The 18,301-nt window shown below is 41.0% G+C and overlaps 1 protein-coding gene across 4 annotated transcripts in view; it reads left to right on the plus strand.

Annotated features, from left to right (window-relative positions):
• The window catches only part of USP22 (ubiquitin specific peptidase 22), a 97,862-nt gene that overhangs the window by 62,320 nt on the left and 17,241 nt on the right, over positions 1–18,301 (plus strand). For all 4 annotated transcript variants that reach the window (XM_044433861.1, XM_044433862.1, XM_044433863.1 and 1 more), the window contains 2 exons: positions 8,656–8,825; positions 15,350–15,497. In XM_044433861.1, the coding sequence (XP_044289796.1) occupies positions 8,656–8,825; positions 15,350–15,497 (318 nt within the window). The remainder of the gene's footprint in view (positions 1–8,655; positions 8,826–15,349; positions 15,498–18,301) is intronic.

The following is an 18,301-nucleotide window of genomic DNA, read 5'->3' on the forward strand; positions in this document are numbered from 1 at the left end:
CTCAGGAAGCATTCATCCCCTCAGAGTGACTCAGGCAGATTGTGGAAGCCCACCATCCTCTGAAAGGATGCTCCCTGCCCAGATCCGACGCATCGCTCCTTCTTTCTGGACGTGCGGAACATTCTTTGCTGAGGAAGCGTTCAGCCTGAGTGTATCAAGGCAGATGTGACCCTCCCGAATGCAAAGGAGTAATTGGGAGTGGGCTATGAAATTGTGCTCTTCCTTCCCCTTCCCTTCTAGACTGCAGCTAGCATTGCCAAAGCAGTAGGCTAAGGCAAGGCAGGGGAGCCAGTGAGCCAGGACTTGGGACAAGGGTTTCCTTCTGCTTTTACATTTTGGCTCTACTTCTGAATGTTTAGCTTTAATCACAGTCAAGGTTTATGCCAGTGTTGATGTTTTGCCACCACTAAGATCAATGGTGAAAATGCGCAGAGGGAGGGCAGGCAAACTTGCAGCTAAGTCTTCATTAACCAGTTACGAACACTGAGTCTGTACAGGGCCTGTCACTGAGGAAGGAGAGCTACGTAAGCTGTTTACCATGGTTTCACAAAGTGTGGCTGACCATGCTCTCTGTGGCAGGAGGAACCTGCAGGCAGATCTTGTCTCCAGTGGCATCTAAATCCAGCTGAAGCACAGCATGGTCAGGACGAACTCCAGCTTCAGCCTCAGCAAAGAACAGAGGATCATCCTGCTCACTGGAGTGACCACTGGAGCTGTGGGCTTGTAAGCTGAACACAAAATCCACGAAGCAACCATTGCCACAGAAATGGCTGTGTGAAAATAACATTTGTACACAGACATTTTAGAAAAAGTGAAGTCTTTGGGTGAACTCTCAGACACAGGGACCAAACCATTCAAGGAAAAGTGGAAGGAGCTGCATGTGTTTGACCTGAAGAAATGATTAAAAGGTGGTATTTTATTTATTTTTATTTATTTATCGATTTATATCCTGCCTTTTTCCTACAAAGGGCTCAAGGCAGCTTACATCATTCTCCTCCTCCATCTTATCCCCACAACAACCACCCTGTGAGGTGGGTTGGGCTGAGAGTCTGTGACTGGCCCAAAGTCACCCAGTTGGCTCCATGGCCAGTATGCCGTTCATCTTCAATTATATGAAGAGCTGTCACATAGATACTGGGGCAAATGTGTTTGCTGTTGTCCACAAAGTAGGACTCAAACCACTGGTTGCAAATTGCAAGAAAAAAAGATTTCATCTAGATATTAGGAAGAACTTCCTGACATTATGAGTCCTTCAACAGTGGAGCAGGTTGCCTCGGAAGACACATCATTAAAATATCAGGTCAGATGCTGAATAATGCTCTTTCAGTGATACTATAGATGACCTTTGAAGTCCTTTCTATGATTTTGTGTTAGTTTATTCTAACTACATCACATGGGAGCATCCCCCCCCCACACACTGTATTGTTCTCAGAACTGTGCCAATGAGAAGCTGAATTGTCTCTGTACCATCCTGCTTATCTTGCCTCAGTGAGTGTGGACTATTTCATGAAAACCAAAGCACACTTGCACGTGTGCAGCGAAAAGGTGCCTTTTAACGTAAACAGACCAGTAATTACAGCCTTCAGTACTCTACTTCTACGTACACCTTGGGTTTCCTGGAGGAAATAGCTTCAGGCTTTTTCATCTCTGGACTGATTACTCTGCTTGAACCACACAAAGGGCTGAAAGGATAATTGCTCCACAGAAGGAGCTAGAGTTTAATGGGTATTGCACTGGCTTTGCATGTAGATTGTCCTAAATATAGTCTCTCTAGTTTGAAGAATCTGATGTAGCAGAACTGCTCCTGAGGTGAGAGTAGTCAGTAGTGGGGTACATGAACCAGTGGCCAGACTGTGTATGTAGCAGCATCATATGGTCTAAACTTGTGGACATTTTAAAGAAGTACAAACTTTGAATTTGTGGTATGCATGATTTTGTACACGAAGAATCAGTTTCTTTCAGAAACGACTGGTGCAATTCAATCAGAGCAGCGATGAAATTGGGCCACCCCCAAGTATGGTGGGGTTTTCTATTTTTGTTTAAACATGCAATATGGTCCAACAGAGGACCTGTTGACAGCATTTCCAGTACACGGCGAATGTGGAAGATGCCAGTTCAAGAGCGAGGCAGGGAATTGGCCTGCTTGACCCTTAACACAATACCATGTAGGTTCCCGACGGATCAGGGTTGAGTGGATGGGTTGAACAAGGTGAATGCCATGTGGCTGCAAAATGTAACTGCTTTCCACCCTGCATGGTAGAGGAAGGCTTTTGGATGGAGCATAGAGGAAGACAGTCACCCCTTTCCTTTCCCATTCTTCAGAAGGCTCCTTTGCTCCAGGCTGTAGCAGTAAAGCACCTGGAAGTGTAGACCTTCTGACACTGCATGGTAGCACTTCAGGGCTTCTGTTGCAAATTGACTGGGGGCCCGAAGATGAAGACTCTAGTTGAAATGCTGATCTTGAACTGCAAGTACTTGCTCAGAAGAATACTTTTTCTGGGCGCAGCTAGTTTGGTTCAGGTCTTGGAACAAGAGTGGACCCCAAAAGGTTTGTCAATTGGGCAATCTAGATTAGGTATACCAGTTTGTGGGGAAACGTGTGAGAAAACGTTTGAGACTGAACTGAAGAGGGCAAAGTTGAATGATGCACGTGCACAGCAAGCAAATGTGAAATTCATGGAATCTTTCTAAGTGGTTTAATCGGTATCTGGGGCTTGCTTTGAATGCGTCCCACAGGACGTAAGCAAGCCCTGGGCTGTTTGAATCTTTCAGGTAGCTGTTGGAATCTTGGCTACCGTAAGATTTCATCTGCCTTATTATCTCTTTCACATCTCTTGTTTTTTGTTCATCATGTATTGGCAGGAACCAAAGGTAAATGTCGAACAGACTTTCTTGTGCCTCTTATTTTCTTGTACAAGAAAAAAAACCCACAACCTGCTGTTACCTTCATATTAAATGCTGCTAGTGTTAATGTTAAATTCCTGCTTCTGCTTTCCAGCCCTCTTCCATTATGAGGGAGAACTGTGACCACCAGTTGCAGAAATGCCTCCTCGAACACTTATAGCAGTCTAATTGGTAGTATGTTTATGTTCTCACATATTCTGACTGAAATTCTGGCTGGAACTTCACCACACTGACTGTAAAGGTCTGCAGACATTTGCCATACTAGGCAGGTGCATGTGGCGAAGTAGATGTATGCAACTATGTCATACTTCAGAGTGGCAGCTACTGCGGCAACAGCATACACTTGTTCCGTCGCTTGTTGTTGGATTGGCTTCCTTTCTTTGTACTTCAGGGCTTCTCTTTAAGGATACCTTGTGCCAATCCCACTACTGAACACCAGCAATGAAGCTTGATGATACGTCTTCCCAAAGGTAAGGCGGTGGTCAGTTTAAGCAGACAGTTGTTCTGCTTTTTAATGTTGGGCGTGATTGACTATTGGTTTCTCCCCAGGTGATGGGTTCAAAGTAAGCTGCAACTGCTCTGCTTTACTGCTGTCCTAGCGTAATCTAGATGGGAACACCTTCCCAAGTAAGTTCACAAGTTTTAATCCTCCTTTAAATGCAGTCCATGAAGACGCACGGTGGCTAAATCGCACTGCTGTTTTGTGTGTTGCAGGTTAATATGTGCCCGATCTATTGGTCAGAGACACTTCACATACGGATCTCCCTCGCTGTCAGCAGAATGATTGTGAACAGGCCAGCCATTGCCACCCTCACTGGATTGTATCTGTGGAATTTTGTCACATACTGTTTGGTGCAGTGAATTTGCAGAGGATAGTGCTAGATCCTGGACCAGTAGCTCAAGCTGTGGACTCACTGGGTGGCATCTTGGGCCCATCTGTACCTCTGAGGGCTATTTCTTACCCTGCAATAGAAGAATAGTGATCTGCCTTACAAGGTTATTGAAAGCATAAATAAGATTATGAACTTACAGTAGAAGTAGGGCAGGCTATAAATCTTAATTAATTTTAATGAGCTGATATTGAGAAGATGAATCCATTCTAAAGCAGGCTTAGCAACCAGCATGTATATATAATAAACTATGTCAAATAAATATATGCCAAAACCTCTCTGTACCAAGTTTTACTTATAGCTGTTTCATAAGATTTCAAATTTTCAGAAGTGTGTTTATTTTAAAGCTCTACTTGAACTTCCTGTTGTGTTGTATTGGTGATGGCCCTGATATCTAATCTTGGAAAATAACTTCTCAGAGGAAAGCTAGAAACTTTGGTGGTGATCAATGGAAGTTGGCTTTGTGGCTTCATGAAACTAAAGTTTAGTCTTATCTCATACTTTTTAAGAACATACGGGAAAAATGCACATGAATGTGTGCTCTTTTTAGAGTACCTGAAAAGATTATTCACAGACCTGCAGACAAACATAAAAATCTTTTCTGGCCTCCTTTCTACAGTTACCATACTGGATTCTTAATCTGTATTCATTTATGCATTATGTCGTCATGTCCTGCTTCTGGAACACCCTTCTTTTAATTTATGCTTTTCAAATTAGAAGAACAAAATTAGAGAAAAGAAGCTTTAAAAAAGGAAGAGTTAGCTCCTTATTGGAATATGAAAGACAAGGAAATAGGTAGGCTTTGAAGCTGCCATATCTTTGAAGGTGGCTCATGGAAACTGGGCCCATGAGCTATTTCCACATGTGACCATGTTCACCTTGTGCAGCAATCCTTTTGGCTCTTTGATCTCTCCTAATTCCTTCTACTTCTCATACATACAAGCTTCTTATATTATTCGTATTATTTTATCCTATCAGTTTTCCAAGTTGTACAAGGAAATGGGTGTGCATCTAAACAGGGCAGATGTGTCAGATACGCACTTTGTCTTTTGAACTGGGTTCTGTTTTCTTATGGAAGGATTTGAGGTTGTTAGAGAAAGGATTTTTGTAATATCTGTCTTCACCTCCACTCCCAGTTTTGAAGCCTTTTTTTGAGATGGACCTAACTCTTTGTATCTAAACCGTTCCCCCACACTCTCCCTCCTCTCCTCCCTGCAACATACCATACTGCAAAGCATTCTTGTATAATGGTATATGACACACACAAGAGAAAAGATACCTGCGCAATTTGCAATATTTGAGCTACAGGCTGCTCTAAGAAATTAACCATTAGATATGAGGAACATGTACTACTGCCAAAAAGTGGAATAACTTAGGACAATTAACTTCCCATTTGAAAATAAATAGGAAAGCCTTGTCAGTTAGATACGAAGGAATGGCAATATTGCATTCATGCCAGTGATTTTGGGAAGATTGTATCTATCAGCTGAATTACAGTATGCCATCCAGCACAGTGAATTACTGCCTTTAGTCTGCTGTAACCTAGCAACAGCGCTACACACCTTCCTTGCAAAGGAAGCTAAAGGGCTCTTCAGGCATATTCTTGTACATCACAAGGGCTGTTGAGTATTTTGAATGATCTGAACATTGCCATCATATTATAGCATCATGGACTGGTAGAAATTCTTCAGCTTTCAGCTGATAATTTTATATAGAGCACCATCATTCTGGAGAGGAAAACGAAGCTCACTGGACTAGCTGCTTTGTAACAGGCAGTAAGTGTGGATTCTGGGGAGGAGGGCTGTAGGCTGAATGTTTGTAGCATTTTAAATCAGTAGTTTTAAAGATGCAGAGCATACACAGGTATGCTACTCCATAAAGTTTTGATGAGGAGGACAGAAATTGAGCCTCTCTTTATAACACTTTAAGCAGTCAGTTGAACACTTCCGCTCTCAAAATGCTTACGGGAAAAGTTGCATTCCCTTCACAGCACGGTTTAAGGGCTCTGTTCTTTCAAGCATTTTGGGTGCCACAAGCTTTTAGGCAACTGATAAACAAGCGTCTGCATTTGAACTACACTCTTCCTTGATACTTAGACTCCTAACCCAGCAGAATGGTAGGGGAAAGCTCTTCTATGCTTGAAAAGATAGCTAGTTCCGACTGCGTAACCAAAACTGTTTCTGCTCAGGTTTCGGACCAAAGCCTTTATGAAACTGAATATCCTGACAATCCTCTTCAGCTTTATTAATGTTAGGTTTTCTTCTGTGTTTCTTGGTATTGTTCATTTGAAATGGCCAGGAACAATGGAAACTGAATAGGTACCTACATTGTTACTCTGAGATTGGACGTTGGTTTGATAATCCCCATAAGCAGAATTGCAGTTGCAAGGAAGCATCGAGCCCCTTTCACATTAACCACTCTATGGCAGGTTTATAGATAACCCTGTGTCTGCAGTCACCAAGTGTGTGGTGATGCTCCCACAGGCGATGTGCTCTGTTGCAAATATTTTTAAGCATCTTAAGAATTCAGAAATTAAGAAAATTGGTCTTTCCTTTGCTTCTCATTGGGTTGTATCCAGTGTTAGTTCTGCTTAAAGTTGACCCATTGAATGGGACTTATTTCAGTGAGGAAATTTGTAAGCAGGACTAACACCCACTAACTGGGTGAGTTGCAGTAAATCAGCCAGGGTTTCTGACTTCTGAACTGATCAAAAAGCAACAAAGCTGCTCTTCTCTATTCCTTCTTCTCCCCCTGCTGCCGGATTCGCAACAACTTTCATGGCTCAGAACTTTTTCAAGTTTATATCTTTTGCATGATGACACAAGGCGAAGTGTTCTGGGGGCACATACACCTTCTGGCACGCGTGTGTGTGTGTGTTGTGTGAGAGAGATCATACATTGGAGACAATTGACTGACTTTGAATGCTCCTTACCTATATTCTAAGAAGTAAACACTAGATCAAAATTCTATATCACTTTGATTTGTGTTGCTGCAAATACAGCTAGAGCTAGGAGTAAACTTAGAAACGGTTCTGTAGAACGACTTGGGTGCAGTTAGATTACAACTGCAGTCACCTCTGGCCAACTTGACAAATGGTATTAATGGAATTGTGGTTGATAAGAATGGGATCTGCGGGTGGAAGCCAAATTGCCACATAGTTGTTTCCCTATTTCAGGCCTTATGTAAGAATATGCTCCCAGGTGAACTGTATTTGTCGAGGGCCCATTGTGACTAAAGTTTGAGAAGCTGCAGTATTGAAGCACTCCTATTTTGTAGTAAGTTTTGTACTGTTTTGTAAGCCGCCCCGAGGCTCTTTGCGAATGGGGTGGCATAGAAATGTTTTAAATAAATAAATAAATAAATAAATAAATAAATAAATACTTATATATTGGATTTATATCCTACTTTTTTCTTAAAATGAACTCAAAGCGGTTTACATCATCCTCCTGCTCCTGTTGTCAGTCTTATCCCCACAACAACCCTGTGAGGTAGGCTGGGCTGAGAGTCTGCGACTGACCTAGAGTCACTCAGTTGGCTCCATGGCTGAGCAGGGAGTAGAACCCAGATCACCTCAGTCCCATTCCTGTGCTCTTAACCACTACACCATACTGGCTCTTACAAACAAAAATTTTATAATAGACAGCATAAGGAATTTTTCTCAAAAGAGAGGCAAAGAAGCAAATAGCTCTTCTTTCATTTTTAAGTGATTAGATTAAACCAGTGTGTCATACAAAAGGAGTACATGTTTCAGTCTTTGTAGTTATCCAAGCACATTTTAGCATGCATAACACTGTTTATAGGCAAATTCATGACATAACAACCCACCCTAGGAATAAGCTACACAGCATGGATTCACAGAGCAACCCACAGTCTGCCTGGCAGATCATTGGATTTACCATGGGTTGTTCTTTCCAAATCCTACAGCTAGTATTCCAAGCTTCTTTGTGACAAAACCTGTCACTCCCCAACCCCACCCCTGTCATGTCCACATTCTGCTTCCTATTTTTCTTCCACAGACTTGCGTTGCCACCAGTGACAGCCACTTTAAAAATAAGGCAGACACGTGTGCAATTAAAGTCATAATTATGTTTCTATTTCATGTTTAATTATTGGGCAGGTGTGCACTTAGGGTTACCCAAAGAGCAAAGGCTTGTCTGGCCATTGTGCTTTTACGAGCTGCTAAAGTGTAATTGGCAGTATTTATGGACCTTGGAAAAGTGAGGTTCCATGTGCATTATTTTGTTCTTATTTGACAGCTGTCAGATGGTGAGTAGTCATTTGAAAAGCAAAGCAGTGAAGGTTTCCCCCGCAAATATATATTCCCTTTAGTAGTGTGATCCTCTAGCCTTGTAAATGTTGTCTTGATAGTTTCCAGTGCCCTCCACCTCATCCGCACTTCCCCAACTCCCATAGGTACTCCAGAAAACAGCCATCTACATCTCACTCACTTTGTCTGAACACTTTTGTCATCTGTGAAAAGAAAGGGTTCCTTTTTAAAAACAAATCTATTTTTAAGTTTTTGGACTATGCAGATTGGATGGCTGCACATCTGTGTAGCTGTGATAAATGTGGCATACAAATGTGGTGAAATATTTGCTTGATATGAATGTGTTGCTTTCATCTCAAAAGTTTGGCTTAAAAACATTAAAAGCCTCTTTAAAAGAGTAGAAAACTTGTGGTGGAAGGGGTGGCACCTCTGGATGCATTGGTACAATGTAATCTGCTTCAGTAGGAAATTTTCATGATTTTCAACTGTTTGTATTGAATGTGGTGGTTTAAAAAATGATTTAATAAATGGGCTACAGTTCTGTACAATGGAGTGATAACGCATTTCTCCTGTTCCCATTTGTGTTTTGAATAGGTCTAAGAGGGCTAATCAATCTTGGGAACACATGTTTTATGAACTGTATTGTCCAAGCACTTACCCACACTCCACTACTGCGAGATTTCTTCCTCTCCGACAGACACAAATGTGAAATGCAAAGCCCTAGCTCATGTCTGGTCTGTGAAATGTCTACGCTTTTTCAGGAGGTGAGTTGCGCTCTCTTTTTCCCCTTTTGAGAAAAGCCCTCCACTTTGTAACTTTCAAAACCTTCGTATGGTTCTCAGGTTTGGTTTAGGTTGTTCCAGACTATGTTTTGTGCTATATCCTCAGTCTGAGGATCTGAACCATGGTTTAAGCCCTCAAATGACAGGTGAATCATGGATTATAATTGCTGGTCTCCTTTCACTTCTTGTCTCCCTTCACAAGTTATCTCTGTTCTTCATGGGGCAGCAAGCCCTGGAGACAAAGGGGCAGCCTGACTGTTATTTGTTAACCCAAACACCAAATTGAAATTAAGGCAAAGTATGCTTAGCAACCTACCCTAGAGCATGATTTCTAATCTTATTTAATGGCTCCTTCAGAAGCTATAATTTCAGTGCAAACATCAAGTTTGTCATAGGTAACCCTGCTTGACTGTGGTTTCGTGTGTGGGCTTGTTAGCCTGATTTTATAACTGCCTGAAAACTAATGTTGCTTTGTAGTGTGGCAGAAAATAGGATGCCTGAAGTTTGCCTACCTTACTAGCTTTGCGTTAGTCCAGACAGAAGTTGCATTTTTTGAGCGTAGCTGAACTGCAGTGCAAGCATGTGGGCTGTGAGCTCTACAAGGGTGCTTGTTCACACAGATTATCTCTATTGTCAAACCATAGTTAAATGTTCTTTAATCAGAGACAGTTTACCTGAGTTGTAGACTAATTTAACTTTTGCTAGGATGAACGGAGGAGGAAGATACTATGAAACCCTTTAGGAAAGTAGCCACAGGATTATTCTCTCTAGGTGCAATACGTGGGAATTTCAGACTGAGAACAGTGCCTTGAAACTTTGTTAGCATGACTTATTTTGTGTGGGAGCACCACTTTCTACTTGTAAAGCTGTTAGATTTGCAAAAGACAAGTTTTAAAATTACCGTGTAACTACCAGTAAAAATAATATATCTTTACCAGTTGGATATTTAACTGGATTCCTCTGTTAAAGAAATTTGTATTTATAAACTGTGCATGTATATAAATTATGGGCAACTTAATTTCCTGAAAGGAGAATGCCATTAAGAATATATATTGATGTTTCCCTTTTGGGAGATGCTGATAAACTGTTGGGAGCAACCAAAAATCATTTCTAACACTTATTAATGCCATTAAAAAGCTGGAAGACTAAGTGCCAGAGGGATATTTTGTAGCCGATGCTAGGAAATAAGCTGAAACGAGGCATGTTGCTCTTCCTAGGAAACCCTTTTGTATAGTGAGTCCTCTCATTGTTAAAGAAGGAGCTCCTCCAGTACCTTCAGACCATTCTATTGTCCCCCAAAACCACAAGTTAAATTAGTGCACACACATAACCCTTAACCATACTTTTCCCTAACAATGGTTTTATTTCTGGCATGCGGATATTACACCCCAAATTTCCTGCAGGCACAGCATCACACAGTTCTTCTTTGTGGCCTCTGTGTATCTCCCAGAGACAGGAAGGGGTGGCACAGAAAGAGCCGTGTAGTTCTGTAATCCTGCAAACTCCCACTGTGGCCGCAAGTTAAGCTTTCCCTGGAGTCAGTGGCCCTTCATAGGAAAATAGTTTGCTGCTCCTGGTTTTTTGTTTTTTTTTTGTCTTAACCTTGATTCAGCTTTGATGCTCAATGAAATGATGGCTTTGCTTACTGAGCTAAGTTCCTAGCCAGGTCGTTATGTATGAGGAGGCATCACTAGGATGCAGGGACGACTTCTGGTTAAGGGCTGATCTGCTGGGGTTCTTTTGAGTATGTTGGACTTGATATCCTTTTTTGCCCCTTTTTACATATAGTGTGTGTGCAGTTTCTAGCAACTTTGCAGACAGATCAGTGCAGGTGTAGTATGGCTGATCCTTCAGTTGGGGTCCAGAAACCAGGAGCAGGTCTCAAGGCCTCACTCTCACCCCACATCCTAGAGTGAATTCCTCCAACCTTAAGGGATAAACTAGTTCTGACACATTAATCACAGTTAAAGTTAATGAAGCTCCCTGCTGAACCCAAATGCCTAACCATTGCTAATCCCATATCCAAATCAAATTTATTAGGCAACCATTTATAGATGGTTGCAACAAGGAAATGTACAAGCAGTCAGATGGAAACATCTACAATAGAGGCAAAGTCCTTAGACCACCCCCCCCAATTCCCCAAAAAAGTAGGCTAAACAGGGATGAGTGTATTCACTTTTCTAAACCACAGTGGAATCCCATGGACCTTTCCCAGTATCTTAACTGCAGGTAGGGTTAACTTAACATCAGTTTCTGTGCAGCGCATTTCCTTAGAGCTTAAGAGGCAACATAGAAAGAGAAAGGTCCCCTTCACTCACCCTTCATTTTCAGCTTGGTTTTTATACAAAAGTTACAAGTTTGTTCTGAAAAAGAACCTTTTTTCCTCCAAATTAGGTATAAGATTAGGACTTGGATTAGGTTCTTCTGGGGTCTTGATCCTGATAAGCACACTGTTCTCATTAACTCATCTTTGGGAACCCTCCCTTCCCTTTTCACAGGCTTTTACATTTTTTAGTATTATACTGACTTTCCACATCAAAGGACAGAATCAATTTTATCCTTCAGGGGTCTGCTTTGTCTCTCAGTGTGCTTATTCTTTATCTGTTGAGAAAACGGGCATGAAAACTGGAGCTATGCTAAGGTCATGGGAGTGGGGGAGGGACTCTAAGTGCCACGCGGAGGCACTGTTCCTACATATACCAACATGACTTACGCTCAGATGCTGGATAGCTGCAGGCATGCTCATTGGAAACATGTGTACCCTCTACCTAGTAATGGCCATTGGTCTGAAAGAGCTGCTGCTTAAGATTCCTTTTCATCTTAATGAAGCACTAAATAATAAAGAATCAGGTGGCTGCAGTGGAGTAATTAGGGAAAATGCTACAGGGTAGAATGACCAGATAGTGCCAGGACTAATTGCAAGAAGTGACAGAACAGTGAAGTTTTATTGCTGTGGTTCCCTGAATTATTTGGTCACAGCAGCTGTGTCAGCAAATTTTGATTACCACACCCGGTCCCTTGGTGTCATTCTTGTTGGCATCCAAGAGTTGTCTATTGATCCTTTTGTACAGAAAAAGATGTCTGTGCATTGTTGTATTGCTGCAGTTTAGTTTCAAGCCAAAAAAATTTGTAGTTGTGCAAGGAAAAGAACTCTCCACTTAGGTACTTTACATCACAGTTCTTAAAACTACAAACTGATTAAGGTCAGTCCACTATCCCCCATCTCCAGGATGACTGAGCAATATACTGTCCACCAATATGACTGCATTAGTGGATTGATCCTCAGTCATGAGTGGAAAAAGGCTTACATGATTTGAATGGTGGCCATCACGCGCCTGACAGTCCCATGTGTGACCGAACCCACGTGGCTTCCCATGAAATGTAAAATGAATCATGAGAAGCTCAAGAAATAATCAGGGGAGAGCCCCGTTTTTCTCCCAAGTTGGCAGCACTCTTGGCTTTCTTGCTTGGTTACTTTCTTCAGCCTTGCCCCTAAGAGTTTTTCTGTAGCTTTGATATAACAGGAGTCACAAGAGGTGGCCTTCATTTCTCTTTTTAGAGGTGAGGTGACAAGGATCACTGTCACACTGCTGCCACATGCCCCACTAAGATTGCACCTGTCTGTGCTACAGTTTATTCCGGTGGAACACCAGTGTATGGCTAATGTACAGCCAATCTGTGCCGATTTCATAGGCCTGTTCATTATTTCCATGCAGCTGACAAATCCTTGTACTTGTTTAAGGGATTTCTTTTGCTCTGCAGAGGCAGGCTAGCTTAGCCGACATCATGCTGTAAGGATGAGACCAGTTGCTGAACTGGGCTGAAACCTCCAGTTGTAGCATAGACTTGAATTCCACCCCGAAGAAGAGTTGTTGGGACATGATCCATTCTGACAAAACACTGTTTATCCATGACATGTTGAGGATTACGTTTTAGCAGATTGATTGAATGCAACATTCCAAATGGTAGTATCAGAAATGGCTTTAAGGGGGCAAGTGCAAAATTTCTGATAAATTGCTAAGCCTGCGGGGGCCTGGCACCCTAGTAGCCACTCTTACTTGGTATGAGCACTACTGAACACGCTAAGACTTCTGAGTAGGTTTGCCCAGAATTTAACTGTAAATGTTTTATTTATTTATTTATTAAAACGTTTTTATGCCGCCCCATTCGCTGAAGCCTCGGGGCGGCTTACAACAATAAGTTAAAATAAATAAAAAATATAAACATTAAATTAAAAATACAAAAATACAGTATAAAATAAGCCTCCCTGGCCAGATAAAATCCAATAATATTAACAGTTAAAATGCCTCTTGAATAAAAAGGTCTTCGCCTGGTGCCGAAAAACAAATAACGACGGCGCCAGGCGGACCTCTCTGGGGAGCGCGTTCCATAACTTAGGCGCCAACGCAGAGAAAGCCCTCCTCCGAGTACCCACCCTCCTAATTTCTTTCATGGAGGGTTCCCGGAGAAGGGCCTCCCCCGCCGATCTCAAGGGGCGGCTGGGCATATATGGATGCAAGCGCTCCTTCAGGTAACCCCATTTCTGTACCTGGTAAGACATCTGGTGGTGCTCAATTAGTAAACTGTAAAGCACAGTGATATCTGGAGTTAATATTAGTAACTGCAGGGTCAAGAAGTACATAATTACCTCAAGTGTCTTATTATTTAATTACTTGTGCATAACTATTGGATCAGCTACACTGGCCCAAGTACAATGGGCTGAGAGAACAATCCAGTGTTTGCAGGGGAGAATTTCCATGCCAGAGGAAATGCTGCAGTTTAAGTATTGCTGGTTTGCTTTGGCCAAGGTAGAAGGTAGAGATGACTGTGTTTTCTCCCCCGCACCCCATGCCTGAACATACACCAGCAGTGTGTAATGTGTGAAGAGAACTACATCAGTCCCAAGCTGATGTTACTTGGGGGGCTGATCCTGAGGCCACCTGCAACATGCCTGTAAGCACACCCTATTTTGTTGCCTGCCTCTGACAAGGACACAGGGTGCTTTGTAACCCACCAAGCTTTCCAGCGAAGAAGTGTTCTGCAGAGCTGTACTTTCTATCACATCCAGTGATTCCTCTGCCAACCTTCAGCAGCAGCTTGGATTGCTCTACTCATTAGCTGCATTGCTCCTGTAGAATATGATATGACAAACCAAGTAAGACAAAACATTCTGACTGATGGGTCTTCTAGTATTTCTAAATACTGGAAACAAGATTTGGATTTACAGTGAGCATTGAGCACCTAAGTCTTAAAGTTGGGAGAGGTTACCCATTTGCTCAGTCTCTTCATTTCTTCAGATTAAAAGAGAGGAAAGCTTTTGAAATGCGTGTCTGATGTCTGTGCTAGGTTTACCCTGAAGAAAAAATGTAGTTACTTTCGGAAGATGCCTTCTTTACACTAGAATTAGGTCACTTCCGGTCTGTAAGGCCATCAGAGTTGCACCCTGCCCTAGAGATGTGGCAGCTTTCTTTTTCTTATATATAGCAAACAATAAAGCTAATAATATAATAATAGTAATAAATCACCTTATGTTAATTTTCTTTCCCAGAAAGAATAATGGAAATATTTGTGAATTAAAGTTTATTTATTTATTTCTATACTGCCCGCAGCCAAGGCTCTCTGGGTGGTTTACACAGTCCATGAAAACAAATGATAGAAGTACAGTTAAAATATCATAAAATCAGAAAAATATTAAGTTTAAAACAGATAATAAAAACAGACAATAACAAGAAATAGAAAGAGAGAAAGTCACTCTGCAGAATGTTGTATATTTTTTTTGTACTGGAATACTTGTAAAAATTAAAAGATAATGCTTAAATAAAAGAAAAGTACTGGAAACTGTTGGAACACTAATTTTAGCAGCTGAAAGAAATCTGCATGATATACTGATAGCCACTCAGCCAGCAAGGCCCACCAGCAGAGCTATGTTTTTTCTCTTTGAGCACCTTCACTCTTATTAGTTCCATTTCTGGATATGTATATGTATTTCATTGATTAAACATATATTCAAAACAATTAATTACAATGTTCAAACTGCCAGGTTTACCAAACACTTTATTATTATATATTTATTTTTACAAATAAACTTAATGAAGTACAAAAATGTTCCACCCCATGTCACTGTTGGTCACGGCTTGGCTCTTGCGATATTATCGCCTCCGCTTTCCCAAGTAATGACAGGGGGAGAAAAAATGGATGTTGCAATGATATTGCAGCATGTTTTTCCTTTCTTACATATTAAAGGAAAGATGTGGGAACCTGATACAGGTTGGGCATTTTTAGGCAGAGAAGACTTTCCATGGCATGTAAAAGTATCCATAACTAGTATATCCGTATGGTGTGTCTTAAACGATTTTTCTAAATGTTCTAGAAGCTATTCTTTCCCAAGGCCTGCAGTATAATCCAAATAAAGCTATTAAAATGTTTTTATTTTTTTGCTTTGTTTCTAGAGAATGAAAAAGGTTTAACTCTCTTTGTTTCATCTTGCCCCCATTTCCCCTTTGCAGTTCTATTCTGGGCACCGATCTCCTCACATTCCATATAGGTTATTGCACCTGGTATGGACGCATGCGCGGCATTTAGCAGGGTACGAGCAACAGGATGCACACGAGTTCCTCATTGCTGCATTAGACGTGCTACATCGACACTGCAAAGGTAAGCCAGTGTCCCCTAGCGTCCCTTTGCAAACAAGGATTGAGCAATTCCAGAAATAACTCCTGTCTAGAGTCCTACCTTTGTAAGTCCTAGCTTAAATTCCAGCTGAAAAATCTGTGTATACTGTGTATGTTTTTCCATCAATAAGGTTTTACAGGGTCCAACATCAAGCGCTAAGTGTACATAAGACTACCAGGGTAAGATAGATACACTTGAAAAGAAAAGAAAAAGAGCAATGCCTTTTTGGCACCCTGAAAAGCAAACAAACTTATCATGTTATAAGCTTTTGTGGATTAAGAGTCTGTTTCATGAAATGTATGAAGTGTTATTCATTACCTCCACAGAAACTGTTACTCTAACAACAGCCTTCCCCAACCTGGTGGCCTTCAGAGGCATTTGGACTGCAACTCCCAGAATTCCAGCAGGGCCATTGACTGAGAATTATGGGTGTTGCAGTTCAAACTTGTCTAGAAGGCACAAGGTAGGGGAAGACTGCTCTACAAAAAAAGTAAAATAGAGCTATGAATCAATAAGTCACAATGAGCAAGCCACTAGGTCTGGATAGCAACTGCTCAAGAGTTCTTTGGCACTGAAATATGAAATTTCTGATATTTTAAAACAAAAGGATGACTCGTCAGCAAAACCAGTCTCCTTAGCAAAAGGTATTAATGGATGGTACAAATGTTGAGAATTACAACCAACGTTAATTTTGGTTAAAGAATAAATATTACAAAGAAATCTTTATAACAAGAGAAAGTGATGCATTTCATTCTCTGTGATTGCATGCAGTAATGAGCCCGAATTCTGGACTTGCTCATTCATGTGAATTGTGCTGGTACACAGAGCCTATGTGTTCAAACTTGCTCCTCCTTCCAGAAGGAGCAGCTAAACTAAACAGAAGCTGGAAACTTGCAGTGATGTTCAAACTGGGGATTCTGGTTTGTTCCTCCCAAACAATCGAGGAACTGTCAATTGAGACCAAACCCTGGTTACTGAATTCTGGCCTTTAAAGGACACAACAAGCCCAAGAGTCCTGGTTTGGACAGCATGCTAAGATTTTAAATCCTAGTTACTTTAACTGCTCCCACTTTTAGTAGAAAGAGCCAAATAGGAGCAGGGAAAATGATAAGCCAGGAGTCTGTGGAATTTGAGCTTACTGCTATACGTGGACACAGCCCTTTGTTCTGAGAAGCATTTCTTGCTGACCAGCCACAGTTTTAATGTTGCCTTGTTTTTATATTGTTGTTTTTATTCTTTTATTTGTTGTAGCTTTTTACTGTTTACTGCTCTAGAATCTGCCTAGCTATAGAATGATGTACAAATACTACAAAAATAAATACATTCTTACCAATCAACAAAAATTCAGCATAAATTCACACTAAAAGAAAATAACACAGTGTTTAGCTTATGTAAAAAAATCAAATTACTCCCAACAATGTATATTTTACAGCTTTTGGGCTATACTGCAGTATAGAAATTCTAAGAATGACTGACTGAATGAATGAATGGAATCCTTTCCTAAAACAAACATTTAATTTAGCTTAAAATGTGACCCTGACATAGTGTGCTAATTTGATAATGTATGCAAGATTACAAACCCTTAATTGCCAGTCCAGTGCTAATGGAATATCTTTTCCCCAAATGATAAATAATGAGTAATTCCTAATAAACCCACAGAACTAATATTTTGTAGACTGTCCATGCCCCAAGCACACTGTCATTTCATTTCCTAGCAGTATATTAATCATGTGCCATATGTGAAAGTACTGAAGCAGTGGAAAAAAGGTCTTTATCCTATCCATACAAAATCCAAGATCATTTTCCCCCAAGATGGTAAAATTGATACACAGAAATTAGAAATGTAAATAGAATTTGTGGTAGAACATTGATTCTTATCATAGACATTTTTTTTTTCCATCCAAGAGGTTTTCAGTCGGTTCCATCGGGCTAGATCTTGTAGGCAGATATTGCTTTTAAGGCTGAAGAACCTCAAGCAGTTGAATCTCTTCAGCCTTTGCAGTTCAATATCATGCTATAGAACTTGTGTTAATGCATGCAAAACACATTTTCCCCGAAGTGACAGCAGCCACCTTGTAAACCAGCAAAAGTAGAGCTTATGCCCACACCTGCAGCTACACATTCACTGCATAATGCGCTTTTTCTGCTGCTTTAAATATTGACAGGTGCAAGTAGGTGGTAATTTCATTTTTCTTCCTTTCCTGCCAGATGTCACAGGAAGCCCAGTGAGTTGGTAATACCTTTCTGTGTTGCTGTGAGCAGGCACTATAGAATAGCCTTTTGAGACCCCCCTTCTCACTGAGCCTAATTGACTTGGGTAATTGAAAAGGGAGCAAGCTTATCCTCCTCTGGGTAGAAATGGCTGTCTATTAAGAGTATCCAGCAGGGGAGTTACCTGGAGGCCAGTGAAAATGCGCTGGGGCCATTTATATTGGCTTCTGTGTGAAGATGACGAAACCCAAAGTGGAAGAAATGCTTTTTAGATGCAAGGATTAAACCTTGTCCTTTTCACTCAAATAGAATCAAAGTGCACAACTTGGGTAATGAGTAGGAGCTATAATTAGATTGTTAAATCTGTGTACAAATGAGGATAATCAAAGTGGTAAGGGAAACACTTCTTGCATGTTATCTCATTCTACAATTGCCTGAGTGGTGCAACACTGCACGATTTCTTCAGCTAAATGTCTGACTCTAGTGAAAGTTTAAATCTTTTAGGAGAGATAATTGAAAGAATCCACTAGTGAAATGTCAGACGGGTGTAATTTTTGCCTTGTTTCAAAAAATGT

The sequence above is a fragment of the Varanus komodoensis genome, unplaced genomic scaffold (assembly GCF_004798865.1).
Source record: "Varanus komodoensis strain SLA01 unplaced genomic scaffold, ASM479886v1 scaffold26, whole genome shotgun sequence".
Classification (NCBI taxonomy): Eukaryota; Metazoa; Chordata; class Lepidosauria; order Squamata; family Varanidae; genus Varanus; species Varanus komodoensis.